General features: G+C 50.0%; 6 protein-coding genes across 6 annotated transcripts; 3 read left to right on the top strand and 3 right to left on the bottom strand. All coding sequences in view use genetic code 12, as the record gives it.

Annotated features, from left to right (window-relative positions):
* Window positions 1–1171: 1171 nt before the first annotated feature.
* Window positions 1172–3871, top strand: CHS6 (Chs6p; the record flags this gene model as incomplete). Its single annotated transcript, XM_002619247.2, has 1 exon — window positions 1172–3871. One exon carries the CDS (start codon window positions 1172–1174, stop codon window positions 3869–3871), a length of 2700 nt encoding a protein of 899 aa, XP_002619293.2.
* Window positions 3872–4214: 343 nt separating this feature from the next.
* On the bottom strand, window positions 4215–4853 carry FOB63_000435 (protein tyrosine phosphatase-like domain-containing protein; the record flags this gene model as incomplete). The annotated part of the gene is made up of 1 exon (XM_002619244.2): window positions 4215–4853. The coding sequence occupies one exon, from the start codon at window positions 4851–4853 to the stop codon at window positions 4215–4217; it is 639 nt and encodes a 212-aa protein (XP_002619290.2).
* A 1606-nt stretch (window positions 4854–6459) lies between these two features.
* Window positions 6460–7002, bottom strand: FOB63_000434 (uncharacterized protein; the record flags this gene model as incomplete). The annotated part of the gene is made up of 1 exon (XM_002619243.2): window positions 6460–7002. The coding sequence occupies one exon, from the start codon at window positions 7000–7002 to the stop codon at window positions 6460–6462; it is 543 nt and encodes a 180-aa protein (XP_002619289.2).
* A 1375-nt stretch (window positions 7003–8377) lies between these two features.
* Window positions 8378–11242, top strand: FOB63_000433 (alpha-1,2-mannosidase MNL1; the record flags this gene model as incomplete). The annotated part of the gene is made up of 1 exon (XM_002619242.2): window positions 8378–11242. The coding sequence occupies one exon, from the start codon at window positions 8378–8380 to the stop codon at window positions 11240–11242; it is 2865 nt and encodes a 954-aa protein (XP_002619288.2).
* A 1550-nt stretch (window positions 11243–12792) lies between these two features.
* BAT21 (branched-chain-amino-acid transaminase) lies at window positions 12793–14079 on the top strand (the record flags this gene model as incomplete). Its single annotated transcript, XM_002619241.2, has 1 exon — window positions 12793–14079. The coding sequence occupies one exon, from the start codon at window positions 12793–12795 to the stop codon at window positions 14077–14079; it is 1287 nt and encodes a 428-aa protein (XP_002619287.2).
* Window positions 14080–14821: 742 nt separating this feature from the next.
* On the bottom strand, window positions 14822–15832 carry HYM1 (Hym1p; the record flags this gene model as incomplete). Its single annotated transcript, XM_002619240.2, has 1 exon — window positions 14822–15832. The coding sequence occupies one exon, from the start codon at window positions 15830–15832 to the stop codon at window positions 14822–14824; it is 1011 nt and encodes a 336-aa protein (XP_002619286.2).
* Between the last annotated feature and the right edge of the window lie 1365 nt (window positions 15833–17197).

Here is a 17197-nt window from a genome sequence, read left to right as displayed (position 1 = left end):
TTTCTTTTTTTAAATTTAGTTTACCATATATAAGATTTCTCTTTTAGACTTGGTTCATTTATGTTGAATGTTTCAATGACTAAAAGGACCATCCAGAAGCTTCTGAAGTTGTCGCCTTTATGTTCAAATTCGGTTTAGCTGTCACTAGGAAGAAAAAATCGAATTTTCTTTATCAGATCAATATCCGACAGAAATTCCACTTTTAGCTCTTTTTTAGAACGCTTTTAATTTGAAGGGGCAACATCGCTGATTGACTATGAGATGGATAAAGTTCTCAATAGTATAGCAATTAAGTCCCAAATTATCGAACTTGAACCTAATAACATGACTGAAAGAGAAGTAATACAGAAGCAATTTCTCAATGAATTATTGAGTGCAATAAACAAATTGAACGAATAGAGCAATCGAGGGAAGACTGATTTTTAACAGAATGAAAGACAGTAGGCATCAATAAAGATGAGAAAATCAAAATCGGAAGACAAACCACGAAATAAAGAGTAGTATGAGAAGATTGCAAGAATACGAAAGAAGTCAGAGATTCAAGGAAGATCGAGAAGGAGACAGAATAAAAGAACAGGATTAGATAGAGAAGCACAACAGAGAATTAAAACAAATTCAACCGAGAAATGAGAACAGACCAAACAGAAAAGACGAAGATAAGACAATCAAGCGAAAGTAAACAGAAAAGACACAAAAAGATCAAGCGAAACTCAACAGAAAAGACAAAGAAATAAGACATGAAGCGAAAGTAAAGAGAAAAGAGAAAGAATAAGGCAATCAAGCAAAAATAGACAGAAACAGAAACCAGACAATCAAGCGAAACTGACAGAATAGACAAACAATACGACAAGCAAGCGAAACTAAAGAAAATACGGAAACCAGACAATCAAGCGAAACTAACAGAATAGACAAAATAAGACAATCACGCAGAAGAAGACAGAAGCAGAAACCAGACAATCAAGCTAACAGAAAAGAAGAAAAGACAATCTAGCGAAACCATACAGAAAAGGCAAAAAGACAAAAAGACAAGCGAAACCACAAAACCATACAGAAAGACAAAAGACCAGGACTAACAGAAGAAAGATTGAAGCATCAAACCTGTACTTGCTTGGTCTTGTATGCTTCTTGGCGCGCGTCACGTGCGCGTCACCACTCTTCAACCACTTTCTTTATGGCCCAGTCCCGTATGTCCCGGCCACAGACAGACATTGCTGTTCCGTGGATCGAAGAAGAGCTGCTCGGGCAGCTGCTAGCGCTCCGGGCGTCGGCCGTGGCCGGTTTGGGCGACGGCGTGCTCGGGCCGCCCGATCTCGTGCACATGGCGCGGCATGACTCTGACTCGTCGGAGTCGCCCGGCATGTTCCATTGTGTCAATGGAATCGACTACTCGCGGGGCGAGGCGGCGGTGGAAGACTATGTTCTTGCGGTGGCGGGGGTGATTCGGCACGACGGCGGCTATTTTTTGCCCCAGGCTGGCGGCAAGTGGAGCTTGTGGGAAAAGCGCGAAAGGGCCACAAACGGCGCCAAGGGCGAAAAAAAAAACGACGGCGGCGACTTGTTCCGCGCGGGCGCGCGCCTTGTGGTGGTGACCTTGTGCACGTACAACGTGTTTGCGCGCGCCGAGGTGCGCGTGCGCTTCGAGATGCGCGTGGGCGCGCGCGCCAAAACGGGGCGGCCCGTGGCGGTGCACCGCGAGTATAGCGTGAAAACGCGCCAGAAGGTGCGCACGGGCGCCTTGGACGCGCCCGCGTGGGGCGAGTTGGCCGTGGCCACGCTTGTGCGGTGTTTTTGCGGCGTCGACGACCCGGCGCGGTTGGTGTGTGGCACCGTGAGCTTGGCGGCGCAGGTGTGTTCGGCGCGCGCGCTTCGGGCGGCGCTTGAGCGCGGCGTGCGCCTTTTGCCGCGCGGCCACTTGACGGGCATGCGGGCGGGCTTTGGCGGCGTCACGGCGCTGCTGAAGGAGCAAGATAAGACCGTCAAGAGCGTCAAGGACGGCGTCAAGGACATCAACGTTTCTTACAGGGCCACGCCGTCGACGTCCAGCATTGCGTCCGACCAGCCCGACCGCGACTCCGACCAGTCCGACCGCACGCTGCGCTACCGCAACCGCCTTGTGGACACGTTGGTGCGGCTCGTGCAGCTCGACAGCTCGGGCCGCGCGGCGGCGCGTGCGGCCGACCTCGTGCGCTCCATCCACGGCGACGCCTTTTCCGTCGTCGAAGCGCGGCTTCTCCGCGCGCAGCACTCGGCCTCCAACGACCAGCGGTTTCTTGCGCTCGCACACTCGCATGTTTTGGCGTCCCCGTGGCTGGCGCAGTCGGCGCTTCTTGTGGTGGAGCAGGTGCGCTTCTTGATCTCGCGCGGCGCCCTCGACCCGGCGCTCGCCTTGGCCGCCCGTGCCGTGCGCATGTTGCCCCTCGACTTTGACTGCTGGTACCACTTGGCGCTCTGCCACGCGGTGCGCGGCAACTTGCCCGACGCCGTTCGCACGCTTGCCCAGCTCCCGGTGCTGTTTGCCCGAACGCAGCAGGAAGGCGTCGACGGGTTCCCCGATGTGGTGTTTCTCCGTGAACAGGCGGCGAAAAACGGCGTGCGGCCGCGCTTCGCCAGTTTCGGCGCCAAGTTCGAGAAGGCCGAAGCCGACCCCAGCGCAAGGCCCTATGTCCAGCTCGGGGCGGTTTTCCCGCTGCCGACGTGGGCGCCGCTTGCGGCCGACTTGCCGGCTCCGCTTGCCCCATCTGCTCCTGCCGGGCCGCCCGTGTTTGGGCCGTACCACCTGACGCCGCTTTTGCGGGCGTCGGCGCTCGAGCTTTCGGTGCTTGACGCGGCCGTGGCCAAAGTCAGCGCGCAGAACAGCCCGCGCCTGCTTCTTTGCGCCCACTCGGCGGGCACGCCGCCCTGTGTGCTCGACTGGGACCGCGCCTCCACCTTCGGCCGCGCCCACAGCTTGGTCACTTTCATGGCCGCTGTGCATGGCTGGGATGCGGTTGTGCGCGCGAAAACCCAAGTGTTCGAGCTGGCCGACAGTAAGCCTGCTAGTCCCGACTCGGCCGAGTTTCCTGCCAGTACTTCAAGAATACGCACCCTATCAGACAGTGAGACGCGGAAAGAGCAACACATTGCAACTCTCCCGACGGCAGCCACTTCTGAGTCTACATTAGATGTTCTGGCGTCGTTAGAGCCGCTAGACGCTCCCGCTCCATGTCCTCTTTGGCTCGACCTGCTCTTCCTTGTCGTCTACGATGATCTCCGCACAGTGTTAACGGTCTCGGATGTCGATAGGAGCGCCCTTTCGTGGCAGATGATCGGTCTTCTAGGATGGTCGTGCAAAATCAACCTCAAGGACAGCATCACGGCCCTAATGACCAGCGTGGCCGCGGCAGAAAGAGAAGGCTCTTTTGACTATTTTGGCACCATTAAACTTTTGGAAATCTACAGCGAGCTAGTGTTGAGCTCTGTGGATGAATCGTCCATCGACCTGTTTTCTTGTGTCTACGACCAGCGACACTATGCACACAAGTTGGCGCTACGCAGAGCCCCCAAAATCATGCTCGATCTCGTCTCTCTCTTCTCGCTCGAATATGTGTTGCAGCTTGTTCTGCGTTACGTGGCTTGGACCGTGCGCTGGTACGGCTACATGCCCAGCTTTTTGGTGACAGACACTCTTATCCGCCTATGTTACAAGTACGACCCAGTGCAGATCCGGGCCACTATGCGTGTTGTTTGTGCGCAGAAACCCGATAAAAAACAGCTGGGGTCCGCCCGTCTGGCGCTGGATAGCGGCGTGGTGGAATACGTCGACTCGCTTCTTGACTGGATCGACGTGTTGAGTTCGAGCCAGAACACAGAAGAAGAGGCCGAGAGCGAGTGATAGAAAGGACTCCACCGTCTCTTTTCTCAAAGAGTGTCTGTGAGATGCTGCGTCAGCAGGACTTGCCTACTAATACAGAAACAGGAGTGCTTAGGGTCTAAATAAAGTCTTGCATGACGAGCCAATCACATATTAACTTTCATGGAGTGGCTTGAACTCATAGCTTGGCTTGAACTCATAGCTTGGCTTGAATTCATAGCTTGGCTTGAACTCATATCGATCGCATTGACAAGATACCATATACAACTGATTCTACAGGCCAACTTACCAAGCTGTGAAGCCACTGACAGTGTATTCAGCTACCATTGAGATGTACATAACCAATCAATCTATAGATGTCGGCCTAGTCGGTCTTCTTTGGCTTCTTGCCAAGCACCTTCTTTCTCTGTCTGATCATATACGTGTACAACGTGTACAAGCCCGGAGGGTAGGTGAAGAGGATGGCGAAAAGCAACCACGAGTACCACTTGCCCACGACCTTTTCTGCCTCGCCGAGACTCATGTAAATCATGGACATTTCGGAAGCGACACCCGTCGGATACAACACATAGAAAAGCGAGTATCTCATCCACGTGAGCCACGAAGGAATGGCCAGAGAGTCTCTCAAGTTGGACGCATAGTACGAGTATCTCACCACTTCCGTGATGGACCACGACAAACACAAGGTGATGTATACCCAGTGGTGATTTGCCGGAGACTCGGGCAACACCTGGACGATTCCAAGCACTATCAACAAGCGCGAAAGCACCTGCGACACCGTGGTGAAAACAGGCGACTTGACAATGCCAAACACAGAGTTGTAGATCTCCACCACGGCACAAGACTGGACCAAGGTGAGAATGGTGGAAGACTTTTCAAAAAGCAACGGCTGGCCGAGGAGCGCGCCCAAAAAGAGCGTGTTGAAAAGCACAACAGACCAGAGCGACGCGGAGATGGAATTGTAGGCGATAAGCCATCTTTGGGGGTGGGCCGATGGAGCCATGGTGTGAATGTTGGAATGAGTTTGGAGTTGCGCGTTGTAGGAGAGAGACCCCTCTTAACGGGATGGGACGAAGAAATGAGAATCGAATAATGAGAGGAATTATGGAGAATAGAGAAAGAAATATGAATGAGAAGAAATATGGAGAATATAATGAGGAAGAAATATGAGAATAGAATGAGGAAGAAAGTTAAATGTTTGAGGGTAGACTTGTAGGTAGCATGAAGGCCATAAAAGTAGGCTTGAGTAGTCAGTGTTTTCCTTTCTCCTTGAAGAGGCTTCGCTTGTGGACCCAACAATTGCTTATCGTTTAGTGTCTTCATAAGAAATTTACCGATTCTGTATGGCTCGGAAGTGTTGGATCAGTAGGCGTAATTGGGTTTATTTCTGGTGACTGTTATTTTAGCTGGCTTGCTCGTATGCGTCGTGGTGGCCAGACCCTGAATAGCCAGACCCTGAAGCCATCGGTATGTCAATTCTTGCTTTTCTGACGACAAGATAAATGTAGTTGGCTTAAGTGATGGATTGATGGCTTGAGTTAGCTTGTAGTGAAGACAGCCTGGGCATCTTTCCTCGTTTCTGATTTTACTAGCACGGATCTTTGTCACATTTATGTGTTTATGGGTTTATGGGTTTACGGATTATGTATTTGGGTTTATGGGTTTATGGGTATGTTGCCCAGCCCAAAGATGAGAATACAGAACAGACCAAAGCATTTTTGTAGGTTTCTTCCGAATCAGAGCAAGCCGGATGGAATTGCAGAAAAGTTCCTGATCTACTTATCTGACTTTTGTTTTCGTGTCAAAATGACCTGGAAGGATGATTCGATGAACTAATTAATCTTTTCAATTGACTTTTAGCAAAGGAAAATTCAGTGAAAGATGATTCGATTAACTAATCATGTTCAATTGACTTAGCAAAGGATTCAGTGAAAGATCGAATCGCTACAAGCATAATCTTTGGCCTGTTGAGAATCTCTAATCACAATATTGAGTGAAACTGTCTTTTCTCTAGATATGGAGAAAGGTATAATTATAGTCTTATAATGTATTGCGACCGATACACTAAGCTGGCTGTAGGAAACTTTGTCGAGATTCCATCAGTTATCAATTTGTATAATAATTTGTTGCACCAGCTTTGGAAAGTAATAGTGTATCCTAGTAAGACAATTAATAAAATCATAGATTCAAAAACTTTACATTCTCCACGACTCATCTAGTTAGCGGGATATCTTCATATATTTCAAGAACTGTTACACCATCAACGATTTTTCTGAATACTGAGCTAGAATGCTTGTCTCATAAAGTTTGTATTCGTTTCGTGTTTACCGTTGAGTTCTTACGGTACTAGATTTTAAACATCTTTCTAACCAGCCAACTGTTCTTTTTTCTCCTATGATTCACTCATGGACTACAATCTTTCACTCATAAGGTCGTCATTAAATATATATCTGGTTTTGTCAGCAAACCAGAGGTACGCAAGCCGGCCAAGCCAGAAAACAGCTCGGCGGCAGATTTGGAAGTCAATCTCATAAAGAGAAACAAACAGAGCGCTAAATTGATGCTAGAACCATTCTTCTGGTTCTTAAAACACACGCTTGAGAATCAGTTTACGCCAGCGCCAAGTGACTGAGATCTTCGTAGCCATACTTGGCCAAAAGAGCCAGTAACCCTTCTTCATCACAAGCAATGACATTCTGGTCCCAGTCCACCACTAGAGGGGCACGGAAAAGATGGCTGGGGTCAATTTCGGGCTCGTCTTCGTGCACCAACTCATCGAAAACCTCGTGGATCTTTTCATACTCGCTTGGAGAGAACACACGAACGCCTCTGTCATTGTTGATGCCCACACTCTTGAAAGTCACAACATTATCCTTCGACTGGGTCATTTTGTCGTTAAGCAAGGGGTAGCAATGCTGCAAAACATGTTTGCCACTGTCGGAGGTGACACAGCGAGAATAAATATCTTTGAATTGGTCGTAAGTGGGCATCTGCTTAGGCACCAAGTCGATTTGGAATTGGTTTTTGTTGTCATTTAATCGGTGGTAGGCCTTTTCGAAGGAATTGTAGAGCGCCACCGATTCAGGGACTTTGCCATTGTGGAAAATGGAAATTATTGCTGGCGAGTTTTGTAAAGATCTGAAAAGAGACATGGCGGAGAAGGAAAAAAAAGTGGGTTATGGTGCGAAATGAATGGGGCCATGCGTTTCTTTATATAGTGGTCTTATCTGGACTTGTAACCCCGGACTGAGACTCATTTCGGAACGACGGATGACTCAATGTCGCGGGGTGACTTTGTGGGGCACATACTTCCGTGTCGCCGAAACATCACGCAACCTCTAACCTCAGGGTCTATGGCCTTGAATATGGAAGGAAACTGCTAAGTGGGGCCAGAAAGAGACATTGGAAACAAATATTTGCTACACTAATCTCCAGTCGGACGGAGCGGATACAAAACATAGGGATCGGGACGGGGATAATGTCCGACGGCGCGACAATGTCGCAAAAACAAAACAAAAAAACGCTTTTAACCCGGTCTTTAACCTCCGCGGCGAACCCGGGCATGCGACATGGGCATGCGACATGCGACATGGTCAACGCCATGCGACAAACGGCGGCAAAGTTGGGTGCGACATGGCAATCATCTGGATGCCCGGGTATTTGAATCGATTCAAAAATTCAGAAGTAGGAGATTGAAGGGATTGTAGTAGCCAATGAAAGTGGGCATTTTTTAAGAACCATGTGCTAGTGTGAATTAATAAGAATTATGGTTGTAATATTCAGGTGGTCTTCGGTTCAAATCACATGCTTATCGACATTGCTTGATTAGCTTTCAGGTCTAGGCAAGACACAATAGATAGACTGGCTTTCCAATGCAATGAAGCAAACTGAAAGAGAATAATGAGAGCACATGGGAATACAAATGTGATAGGAGTGTGATACGGTTATGGTTAATAATGCAAAACTAGTTTGTAAGCATGATGTTAAGCTTCGCTATGCTTGAATCAGAATAATTGTATCACCTCAAATATGTCATAGATCGGAACACATTCCTAAATCCGTGGATCTGGTTGAAAACCACTCGTTATTTCACTAAAGGTTTATTCAGCTCAAGTAAATACAAATGAGTTCTTGTTTTGTAAGAGACATTGCTGTGCTAATTGATCTATCTAATGCAGTCTGCCATCAAGACAACGAACTGAAAGAAGTTTCTCATTAGAAATGAAAATTGAATCGGAAACTGCTTTGAATTGCCTATCCAACATGCTCAATTAAACGATTCTGAACACTCCGGAGACAATTCGATTTTGCCATTACTTGTCGGAAACTAGCGAAGCGACAATATGGACGGTTAAAGCCGTTGCCAGCTATTTCACTAAGGTAGGCGACATTTATCATTTTTAACATTTAGTATTTCGGCTTCTGTTAGCCTATAGGTAGTCCAACCAAGACATTCAAAGAATAGAGTTGGAGAAGATTCGCCTGTGTCGTGTGCCGCAGTGCGACTTGTTATGCGACCTGTTGATTATGCGACTTGTCGCACTTGTCATCGGCATGAAGTGGTTTCTCCTCCTATCGGCATGTGTCCTTCCCGTTCCGGCGGCCGAGGGACCAGACATTGAGTGGCACAAGTGGGGGTTGCCGAAGGAGAGAGACATGGAAGACCCTGGGCAACGCAGTGGCCCAGGCATGGGAGACATTGGAGACATGGGAGACATGGAAGCAAGAGACATGGGAGACATGGAAGCGATAGACATGAAAGCAATAGACATGGAAGCAATAGACATAAACCATGCCAGCGCTATAAGCATAGCAAGCCGAGAGGCAAGCATCAGCACGGAACCGACAGAAACGACCACCGCCTCCACCGGCCCAAAAGAGCGCGGAGCTGAACCAGAACAGGAGTCAGAACAGCCTGAGCCAGAAGCTGAATCAGAAGCTGAACCAGAACCAGAATCTAAACGGCCCGAATCCTTCCTCACCGAACATGTATCCGCTGAACCGTCTTTCGCCGCCGAATCTGGTTCTTTCTCCTCGGCCGCCTTCACGCCCGCGCACCTCCGGTCGCTCCGCGCGCGAGCTGGCGCGCTTTTCGCCCACGGCTGGCGCGCGTACCGCACCGTGTTCCCCGCCGACGAGGTGCGCCCGCTCTCGTGCCGCGCGCTCGGCCCCGACCGCACCGACGCCTTCAACTTGCGCAACGACGCCATGGGCAACGTGGCGCTGACGGCGCTCGACAACATCGACACGCTCATTCTCATGCGCCAGTGGCACGAGTTGGCGTTCGTGTTGCGCCACCTTGAAAAGCACCAGCACCACTACTTTGCCCAGAACGCCACGGTGCAGGTGTTTGAAGCGGCCATCCGCTGGCTCGGCGGGCTTCTTCTGGCACACCTTCTCTTGCTGGAAATCCCGCAAGTCCAGGCGGTTTTCCCCGCCTACGACGGCTTCTTGTTGCACATGGCCCACGACCTCGGGCGCCGCCTCTTGCCCGCCTACAACACGCCGTCGGGCATCCCGCTCGCGCGCATCAACCTTGCCGGCCACGCGGTGCCGCCGGCGCTCAACGCCGAAACGTGCACGGCCGGCGCCGCCACGCCCGTGCTCGAAATGACGTTGCTTCTGCGGCTCACGGGCGACGGGCGCTTCGAGCGGCGGGCGGCGCGCGCCTTCTGGGCGCTCTGGCGCGCGCGCCTGCGCGCCGGCCTTGTTCCGCTGGCGGTCGACCCGCACCGCGGCGCGTGGTTGAATGCGGCCACGGGCGTGGGCGCGCTGGTGGACTCGTTCTACGAGCACGCGTTGAAGGGCGCCATAGTGTTTGGCGACGCGCGCCTCATGGACGTGTTTGTGCGCTCGTACGAGGCGCTTTCGGCGCATCTGGCGCAGTCTGTGTCGGGCGCCGCCGCGTACTTTGCGCTCGCCGACACGGGGCTGGGCGCGGTGGCGGCGCCGTGGATCGACCTGTTGGGCGCGTTCTGGCCCGGCTTGCAGGTGTTGGCCGGGCGGCTCTCGGACGCGGTGGCGTCGCATGTGGTGTACATGAAGATCTGGAACACGTTCGACGTGCTTCCCGAGCGGTGGATCTTTGCCGCGCCGCCCACAGGCCGCCTGGGCCAGCCGGGCCAGCAGGTCGAGTCGGTCCAGCTGGCGGTGCCGCTCGAGTGGTACCCGTTGCGGCCCGAGCTCATCGAGTCGACGTACTACTTGTACCGGGCCACGCGCGACGCCATGTATCTCGAGATGGGCGTGCGGTTTTTGGAGGCGTTCGAGACGCGGTTCAAGGCCCGCTGCGGCTTTGCGGGCGTCCAGGACGTGCGGACGGGCGAGCGCCAGGACCGCATGGAGACGTTTGTGTTGGGCGAGCTGCTCAAGTACCTCGCGCTTCTTTTCGACGAGGCCAGTTTTCTCCACACGGGCATGCCGGGCAACTGGGTGTTTTCGACCGAGGCGCACCCGCTCTGGTACACGGCGGGCCTCGGGCGGCGGCACGCGGCGCGGTTTAAGAAGAGGGCAAGGCGGGAGATTAAGAAGACAAAGCGGCAAGAGGGGAAGAGTGGGAAGATGAACGGCATTGACATTGAATACGATGACATTGACATTGAATACGATGACATTGAATACATTGATGACATCGAATACATTGGCAGTGACGACAACAGCGTCTTCTCCAGCTTGTGGGCGCGGCTCCGCCTGAAAGACGCAGACGTTGAGCCCGCGCCGCGCCTTCCCTTCGGGCCCGGCATCCCGCCCGTGGCGGCGTTGCTCGACTCTTGCGAGGTGCGCCCGCAGCAGTTCCGCCCGCACCGCGGCCCGCTCGCCTCCTCCGCCTACACACGGTGGCCGCATCTTTTCCTCGCCGACGCGCGCTTCCGCCCCACGCTCGTGCGGCCCGACTACTTGGGCCCGCAGCGCTCGTTCGAGTTGGGCGCGTCGTTTCTCGCCTCCCACGCGCTTGGCCTGCCGCTCCAATGTGCGCGCGAGCCCACGTCGCTGGAGATCGATGTCATTTTGGACACGCTCCGCCGCCCGGAAGACTACGCCATGTATGTGGTGCGGCGGCCGCGGCCCGACCACGCGTTTGCCAAGGGCGACTATGTGATGCCGCAGCTCAGCGGGCGCCTTTTGCTCGAGTGCGTTTCGGCCGGCTCCGTGGACTGGGCCAACCGCCGCGTGTCGCGCGCCTTTGTCCGCGCGCGCCGCCCTGAAATGTGGGCCAGCGCTTCGGCCGAGGTGTGCCGCGTGGCCAAGCTCAACGGCGTGGCGGTGGCTCGCAATGCGACCGTGTGGATGGAGCGCCGCCATGCAGAAACCCAGTCGGGCGTCTTCACCGTCGCATGCAACGGGCGCATTTTCATCGAGGGCAAGTATCTTGATAACGTCCGTGTGTACTGAGGAGAGTATGGCAAGACTGCTTTGTTGATCAGGAACAAACAGAGTCAGGCCTATTGCGTGGCTCGAGGAATACATGCGCCAATCTCTAGGGCTGTATTTGGATAGAATTGGTGATGATTCTGGTCCTTGTCGAATTGTCGAGCCGGGCGGTTCATTCAATTTCTGTGCTACTTTCGATGGCGGATGAGGCAACCATGGCTCAATGGAAGGGCCCATTCCAGTTTGTCAACCACACGGCCCATTCCAGTTTGTCAACCACATAAGCTGTTACATCCCGAGGTGTTTTCAATTTTGGCCACTGCTAAGAATGCCAGCGGATATTCAAGACGGATACTCAAGTTGATACAGACATGACCACCCCTTCAAACTTGAGACCCTGTGTACTTTGTCAGACTCCAATTTGGAGCTTACGCATGTCAGTGATTATTCTAGACAAACAACTATTCCTTAATAAATGATAGACCTTGCATCGTACTCAAGAGCGTGTTGTCGCATTTCATCGAGAATCCGTAAATGATATATTACGAAGTTGTAGAAGCAGACAATGCAGAAATATGTACCCATGCCTGGCTGACCTAATCTGAGCCTGTGCTCATTTTCGTTTTTAATTTGCTTGCTAACTTAATTGTTCATTTCAACCAAGAATTATATTAGACTCAGTATAGCTAAACAATGTCGCTCACCACACGTCGAACTATATGTTTCTTCATGCATTGCAAATTCATCACCTGCAATGAACATGACTATCAAACTATGGGGGACATTGTGACATGATATAACTTTCTTCGTCCATTTTTGAACTTTATCTAGACTGGAATTGATTATAGAAGACCGCACTGAAAACACTAGTGTTCGAAACTCTAAGTAAACACAACACTGATATAAGCTCGAAGCCAGTTCGAGGACAAGTTTCATGTTCCTAAACAAGAATGGTAATTATTCCGTAAGTTGTCGTTTACGGGCTACAAGCAATGTTTCGAAGTCTTCCCAATACAAAAATCAACGCTTAGAATCATATTAGTCTTATTTGGTAACGGTTGTCTCCCCAGCCTAGTTCTCATTACAAAAGGCTGAAGCTGACTTATTAACTAAAACCACATGATATGTGGAACTCCCTCACTTTGAAGGTGTTATTTGACACCATGCCGCTTTCTACATTTCAGTACAAAAACAATGAAAATACAGAGGCAAACCTGAGACAAAAAAGTACTCAATAAAATCTCCACTGAAACCGAACTAGTTTGACCGTTACTTACGTCTCAGTCTAACTTATTCTATCTCCTGATTGGAGAGGTGCCGCCTCTAAATGCATATTCAGTCGGCAGACAGCCTGCAGGCAGAACCAAGACCGGATTAACCACAGCTTCGCCTTGAGCCAGGAATGTCATAGCAAACATGACAGTGAGTCATAAAGACACACAGTAGCCGCCACGCCTCTTTTTCTTTCCCCCATTTTTTATGGCGTCTCAACTTCCCCTCCGGAAAGCAACATCTCGGCTGTTCGCGGTTATGACTCTTTGGCCGTTTCCGGTGCGTATTTAATACTTCGCATGCACCTTCTGACTCAGAAAAGCACCCATACAAGTACGTATAAACAACCAGTGCTCTTTTGTGCTAGCCGCCCGCATTTTTCTTTGTGCAATTTCTTGCTTTCCTCAGGCACCACAATGAGCTTCTTGGCCCGTTCCTGTTTCAAGCCCGCTAACTTTTCCAGATTTGTCAGCATGTCGGCCCCATTGGACGCATCCAAGTTGAAAATCACCAAAACCACCACGCCCAAGCCAAAGCTTGCCAACGACAAGTTGGCGTTCGGCAAAACGTTCACCGACCACATTTTGGAGGTGGAATGGACCGCCGAAAAGGGCTGGGCTGCGCCAACCATCACGCCGTACCACAACTTCAGCTTTGACCCATCCACCATTGTGTTCCACTACGGGTTCGAGGCTTTCGAAGGCATGAAGGCCTACAGAGACAAGCAGGACCGCATCCGGATCTTCCGCCCCAACAAGAACATGGAGAGAATGAACGGCTCTGCCGAGAGAATTGTGTTGCCTACTTTTGACAGCGACGAGTTCATCAAGTTGATTGAGGAGTTTTTGCGTTTGGAACAGGACTTTGTTCCCCGCGGCGAAGGCTACTCGTTGTACTTGAGACCCACCATCATCGGCACCACCGCCACTTTGGGCGTTTCCACCCCAGACAAGGCGCTTTTGTACATGATTGCTTCTCCTGTTGGCCCATACTACTCTACCGGATTCAAGGCTGTCTCTTTGGAGGCCACCGACTACGCCGTCAGAGCGTGGCCCGGCGGAGTGGGCAACAAGAAGTTGGGTGCCAACTACGCCCCATGCGTCAAGCCCCAGTTGGAAGCTGCTAAGAGAGGATACCAGCAAAACTTGTGGTTGTTTGGCGAAGAGGGCTACATCACGGAAGTCGGCACCATGAACGTGTTTTTCGTCTTCCAGGACGCCTCGGGCAAGAAGGAGTTGGCCACTGCTCCTTTGGACGGAACCATCTTGGAAGGTGTCACCCGTGACTCTGTTTTGACTTTGGCCAGAGCTAGATTGCCAGAGGACGAGTGGATTGTCAGCGAGAGAAAGTTCACCATTGGCGAAGTCAAGGAAAGAGCCGCCAAGGGCGAGTTGGTGGAAGCCTTTGGTGCTGGTACTGCTGCGCTTGTCTCGCCAATCAAGGCTATCGGCTGGAGAGGCGAAGACATCAACGTTCCTTTGGCTGGCGGCGATGCTGGCGAGTTGACCATGCAAGTTGCTGACTGGATCAAGAAGATCCAGTACGGCGAGGACGAGTTTGAGGGCTGGTCGCGTGTTGTTGTGTAGATGATCGACATTCGAATTGTTGAGTAGGGACTGTGATGTCGCTAGATTTTAGTCGACCTCAATAGAATAAACCTGTTTGATTGCAATGTTTTTAGCTTGAAGTTGGAGCCCTCATTGTAAGTACTGGTAGCACTATTCATGAGCCTTTGTGAGAAGAACAAATCAAGTTGTGGTTATTAATCAGCGGCTGATGAATATAGATGAGAAAAAACCAAAGTAAGTGATACTTGTATCAAAGGCTCTCTATCTGGTTCTATATAATCAAGTGACAACTACTTGGTTTTCCATGCGTTTGCTACTTTGGCTCATCAGAAAACACTTGAAGGAGTTATAAGTTGCTTCTATATGGATAGAAGTAAACACAACACCGTAGGAAGCGTCTGAAATTAAAGTATAGAGTATCTTAATACTCAAGTGATTTACCTAGATAATTCGGTGTTGAAAAACGTAAATCTAAGGAATTAAAGATCTTCCATGCACATCTTTCCTATTGTCCAAACTCCTAGCAAGTTCGAAGGTATAAAAGTCGTAAATCTTAGGAAAATGAAGATCTTCCATGCAAAGCTCTCTTGTAAATCTTCTAGCTCGTTGTCTTTCCTTTCCAATTTATACTTCTTTCGCCTTCGCTACAAAGTAGCTGATTCTTGAATACTTTCAGTGGCCCTATCGTAGAACTAATGCATGTAAACCTTATCGTTCGGCACAATATTGACCCTACAATTTTCCTTCTTGACCTGTATTCTCAAGATATACGTTCGATCGCAGGCAACTGCTGGATCTCATGCAAAATGTAGTCACGTTCCTCCACAATATTTGTGCCCGTGGCCAGCACGTCAAACGCCTCGAAAAAGCGAAGAAAGTTGTCTCTGTTCTTGATCAAAATGTCCAAGATCTTCTGAGACTTTTTCGGTTTGGCCACAAAGAACTTGAACACATGGAACCCTTCGAGCTGCATGTTTTTCAGCTTGTCGCTGAGCAATAGCATAATCACCTTGAGGCTGGAGGCGCTGTCGAAATAATGCATGAGAAACTGTTGGTTCAGTTTCTGCATCACCAACTCCAGAAGAAGCCGCACACTCTGTCTTTTCGTGACATAGTTGTCCAGCCGCATGAGCAGATTGATGTTGGTGGTCACGTCTTCGCAGTTCTTGGCCAAAAACTCTGCCGCAAGCTTTCGGTGGGCCGTCAAAAGCGTTTGGAGCGTCACAAACGTATCTGTGGCGATCTCGAACACGGGCGACTGCGCATACTTGAACATGTTCCAGAACAGCGCGTGGTACAAGATGAAACGGTCGAGCGGCTCAAACTTGGCGCAGTCCCGCAAGATCTGGCCACAAACAAGCGCCACGTCGGGGTATTCTGGTCCTCTCATGAGCATCACCAAAACTTCCGGTCGAGCGTGCAACAAGTACTCCACAGTGGGCGAGTCGTTGCCCACGCGCCGTCGCAAGAGCGCCAGAAACATCACAACTACGTCTTTGCGCAGATCAAAGTCCAACTTGCGCAAATGGTGCACAAGCAAATAAAGCGTATCCGAGGCGTAAACTTCCTGGGCCAAAACGCTGATGGCTTCAGGCTGCGGCTCCGTCTCCTCGTCGCCATGTAGCACGTGTTTCACCTGCTTGAGGTACCGCAGGCACTCGTCCTGGTGTTTTTTCAGGTCGGACGAGAAGTCGAGTTTGCCCAATTGCTCGTTGAGCGACCGAACAAGGTCTGGTGGCGTTTTGGGGTTGCGTTTGAACAAAAAGGCCATGGCTGGATGCGGCGGTTGTCCAGATCGGGTTGTTTTTGGTAGGTGGCTGAAGGTTTTTGAAGTTGAAGACCTGATGAGACGTGGTGAAGTGTGGCTAGTGTAGTTTCTGTAGACGTGGCTGGTGCCGGGTTGTTCTGTTGATTTTCTGTTGTTTTTTCTATTTTTTTTTCGAAATCAGACTCCTTTATGGTCCGGCGTTTCTGCTACTTCTGGTAAACCCGTTACAGAATCAGAAACTTACTGTTTGTGGTTGTACAAGCGATGCACCGATGCATACATTGTTGTCCTGCAGACAAGCACGATCCATCCTCCGGGCCAAGATTGCACTACAATGGGCTTCTATGGACATTTATAGTTGAGAGACGTTGGTCTTAGTATAGACTGTCAGTTTTGCTAGATTTCGAATTCTATTTTACGTTTTTGTAGGCTGGATCTTGTGGTGTATTCGAATAGACAAGCCGCGCAAAAGAGAATTTCCGTGGGAAATGCGCTTTTCAGGCATAAATGCTTAAGTATGGAACTTAGTTTCAATTTACGGTAATTGAGACGAAGCAGAAAATCGACCCACAAATATCCAAATAGAGTTACAATGCTGGTGCTATTCGTAATTTCATAGCAGATTCAGGGAATGAAATAGGTTTACGCTATCTCAAACAGAGGACGTAATACTATCCATCATAGATGGTATGTGCTTTCAAAGCAAAAGCCACAAGCAAACTCAGTCAGTTCATATCAATGTACTTTGTAACCGCATAACATTAGGAAAGAGCAAAAGGTAGTTCCAGTTTTGATAACTGTGTTGATCTAGCCTGAACAATAGGGCAACAGTAACCTTTCGGGAATATCTTTGAGTGGAGAACAAATTTAGCAAGCATAAGAGCCAAGAGTCGAAATTACCCATTTATCTTCAAAAGTTAATAATGTGCGATAAGAGATTTTGAATAATAGATATTGGGGTTCTTTTAGAAAAACCATTCGTGCACTAATAGATGTACTAATAGAAGATTTCAGCTGTTGGCCACTGAATATTCTGAAAACATACCGGTCAGTTAAAGCAAAAAAAGATTTCGCCGGGCCAGTTGTTAAGTAATATGGTTAATGCATGTTCAAATCATATACCGCAAAGCTTTTTCTATCTATGTATACTCAACAACATGGAACTTAGCTTTTGAATATTCCCGACTGATAAATTTAGACTAATCTGTTCCATTCTAAGCAAACAGTGGCTTCTTTAAAGGGATTTTCTTCATCATTCCATTTGATATGATAATTGATCTGCCTCCAAATCAACACCTGTTATGCAAAGAACCTAACAAATCTAGTTGCTTCCTATTCTTGCACACAACTTGAAAACACATGAGACTG

This window comes from Clavispora lusitaniae (assembly GCF_014636115.1).
Source record: "Clavispora lusitaniae strain FDAARGOS_655 chromosome Unknown tig00000003_pilon, whole genome shotgun sequence".
Taxonomy (NCBI): Eukaryota; Fungi; Ascomycota; class Pichiomycetes; order Serinales; family Metschnikowiaceae; genus Clavispora; species Clavispora lusitaniae.
The sequence above is the reverse complement of the archived record's forward strand: the minus strand, read 5'-3'. Positions and strand labels throughout refer to the sequence as shown.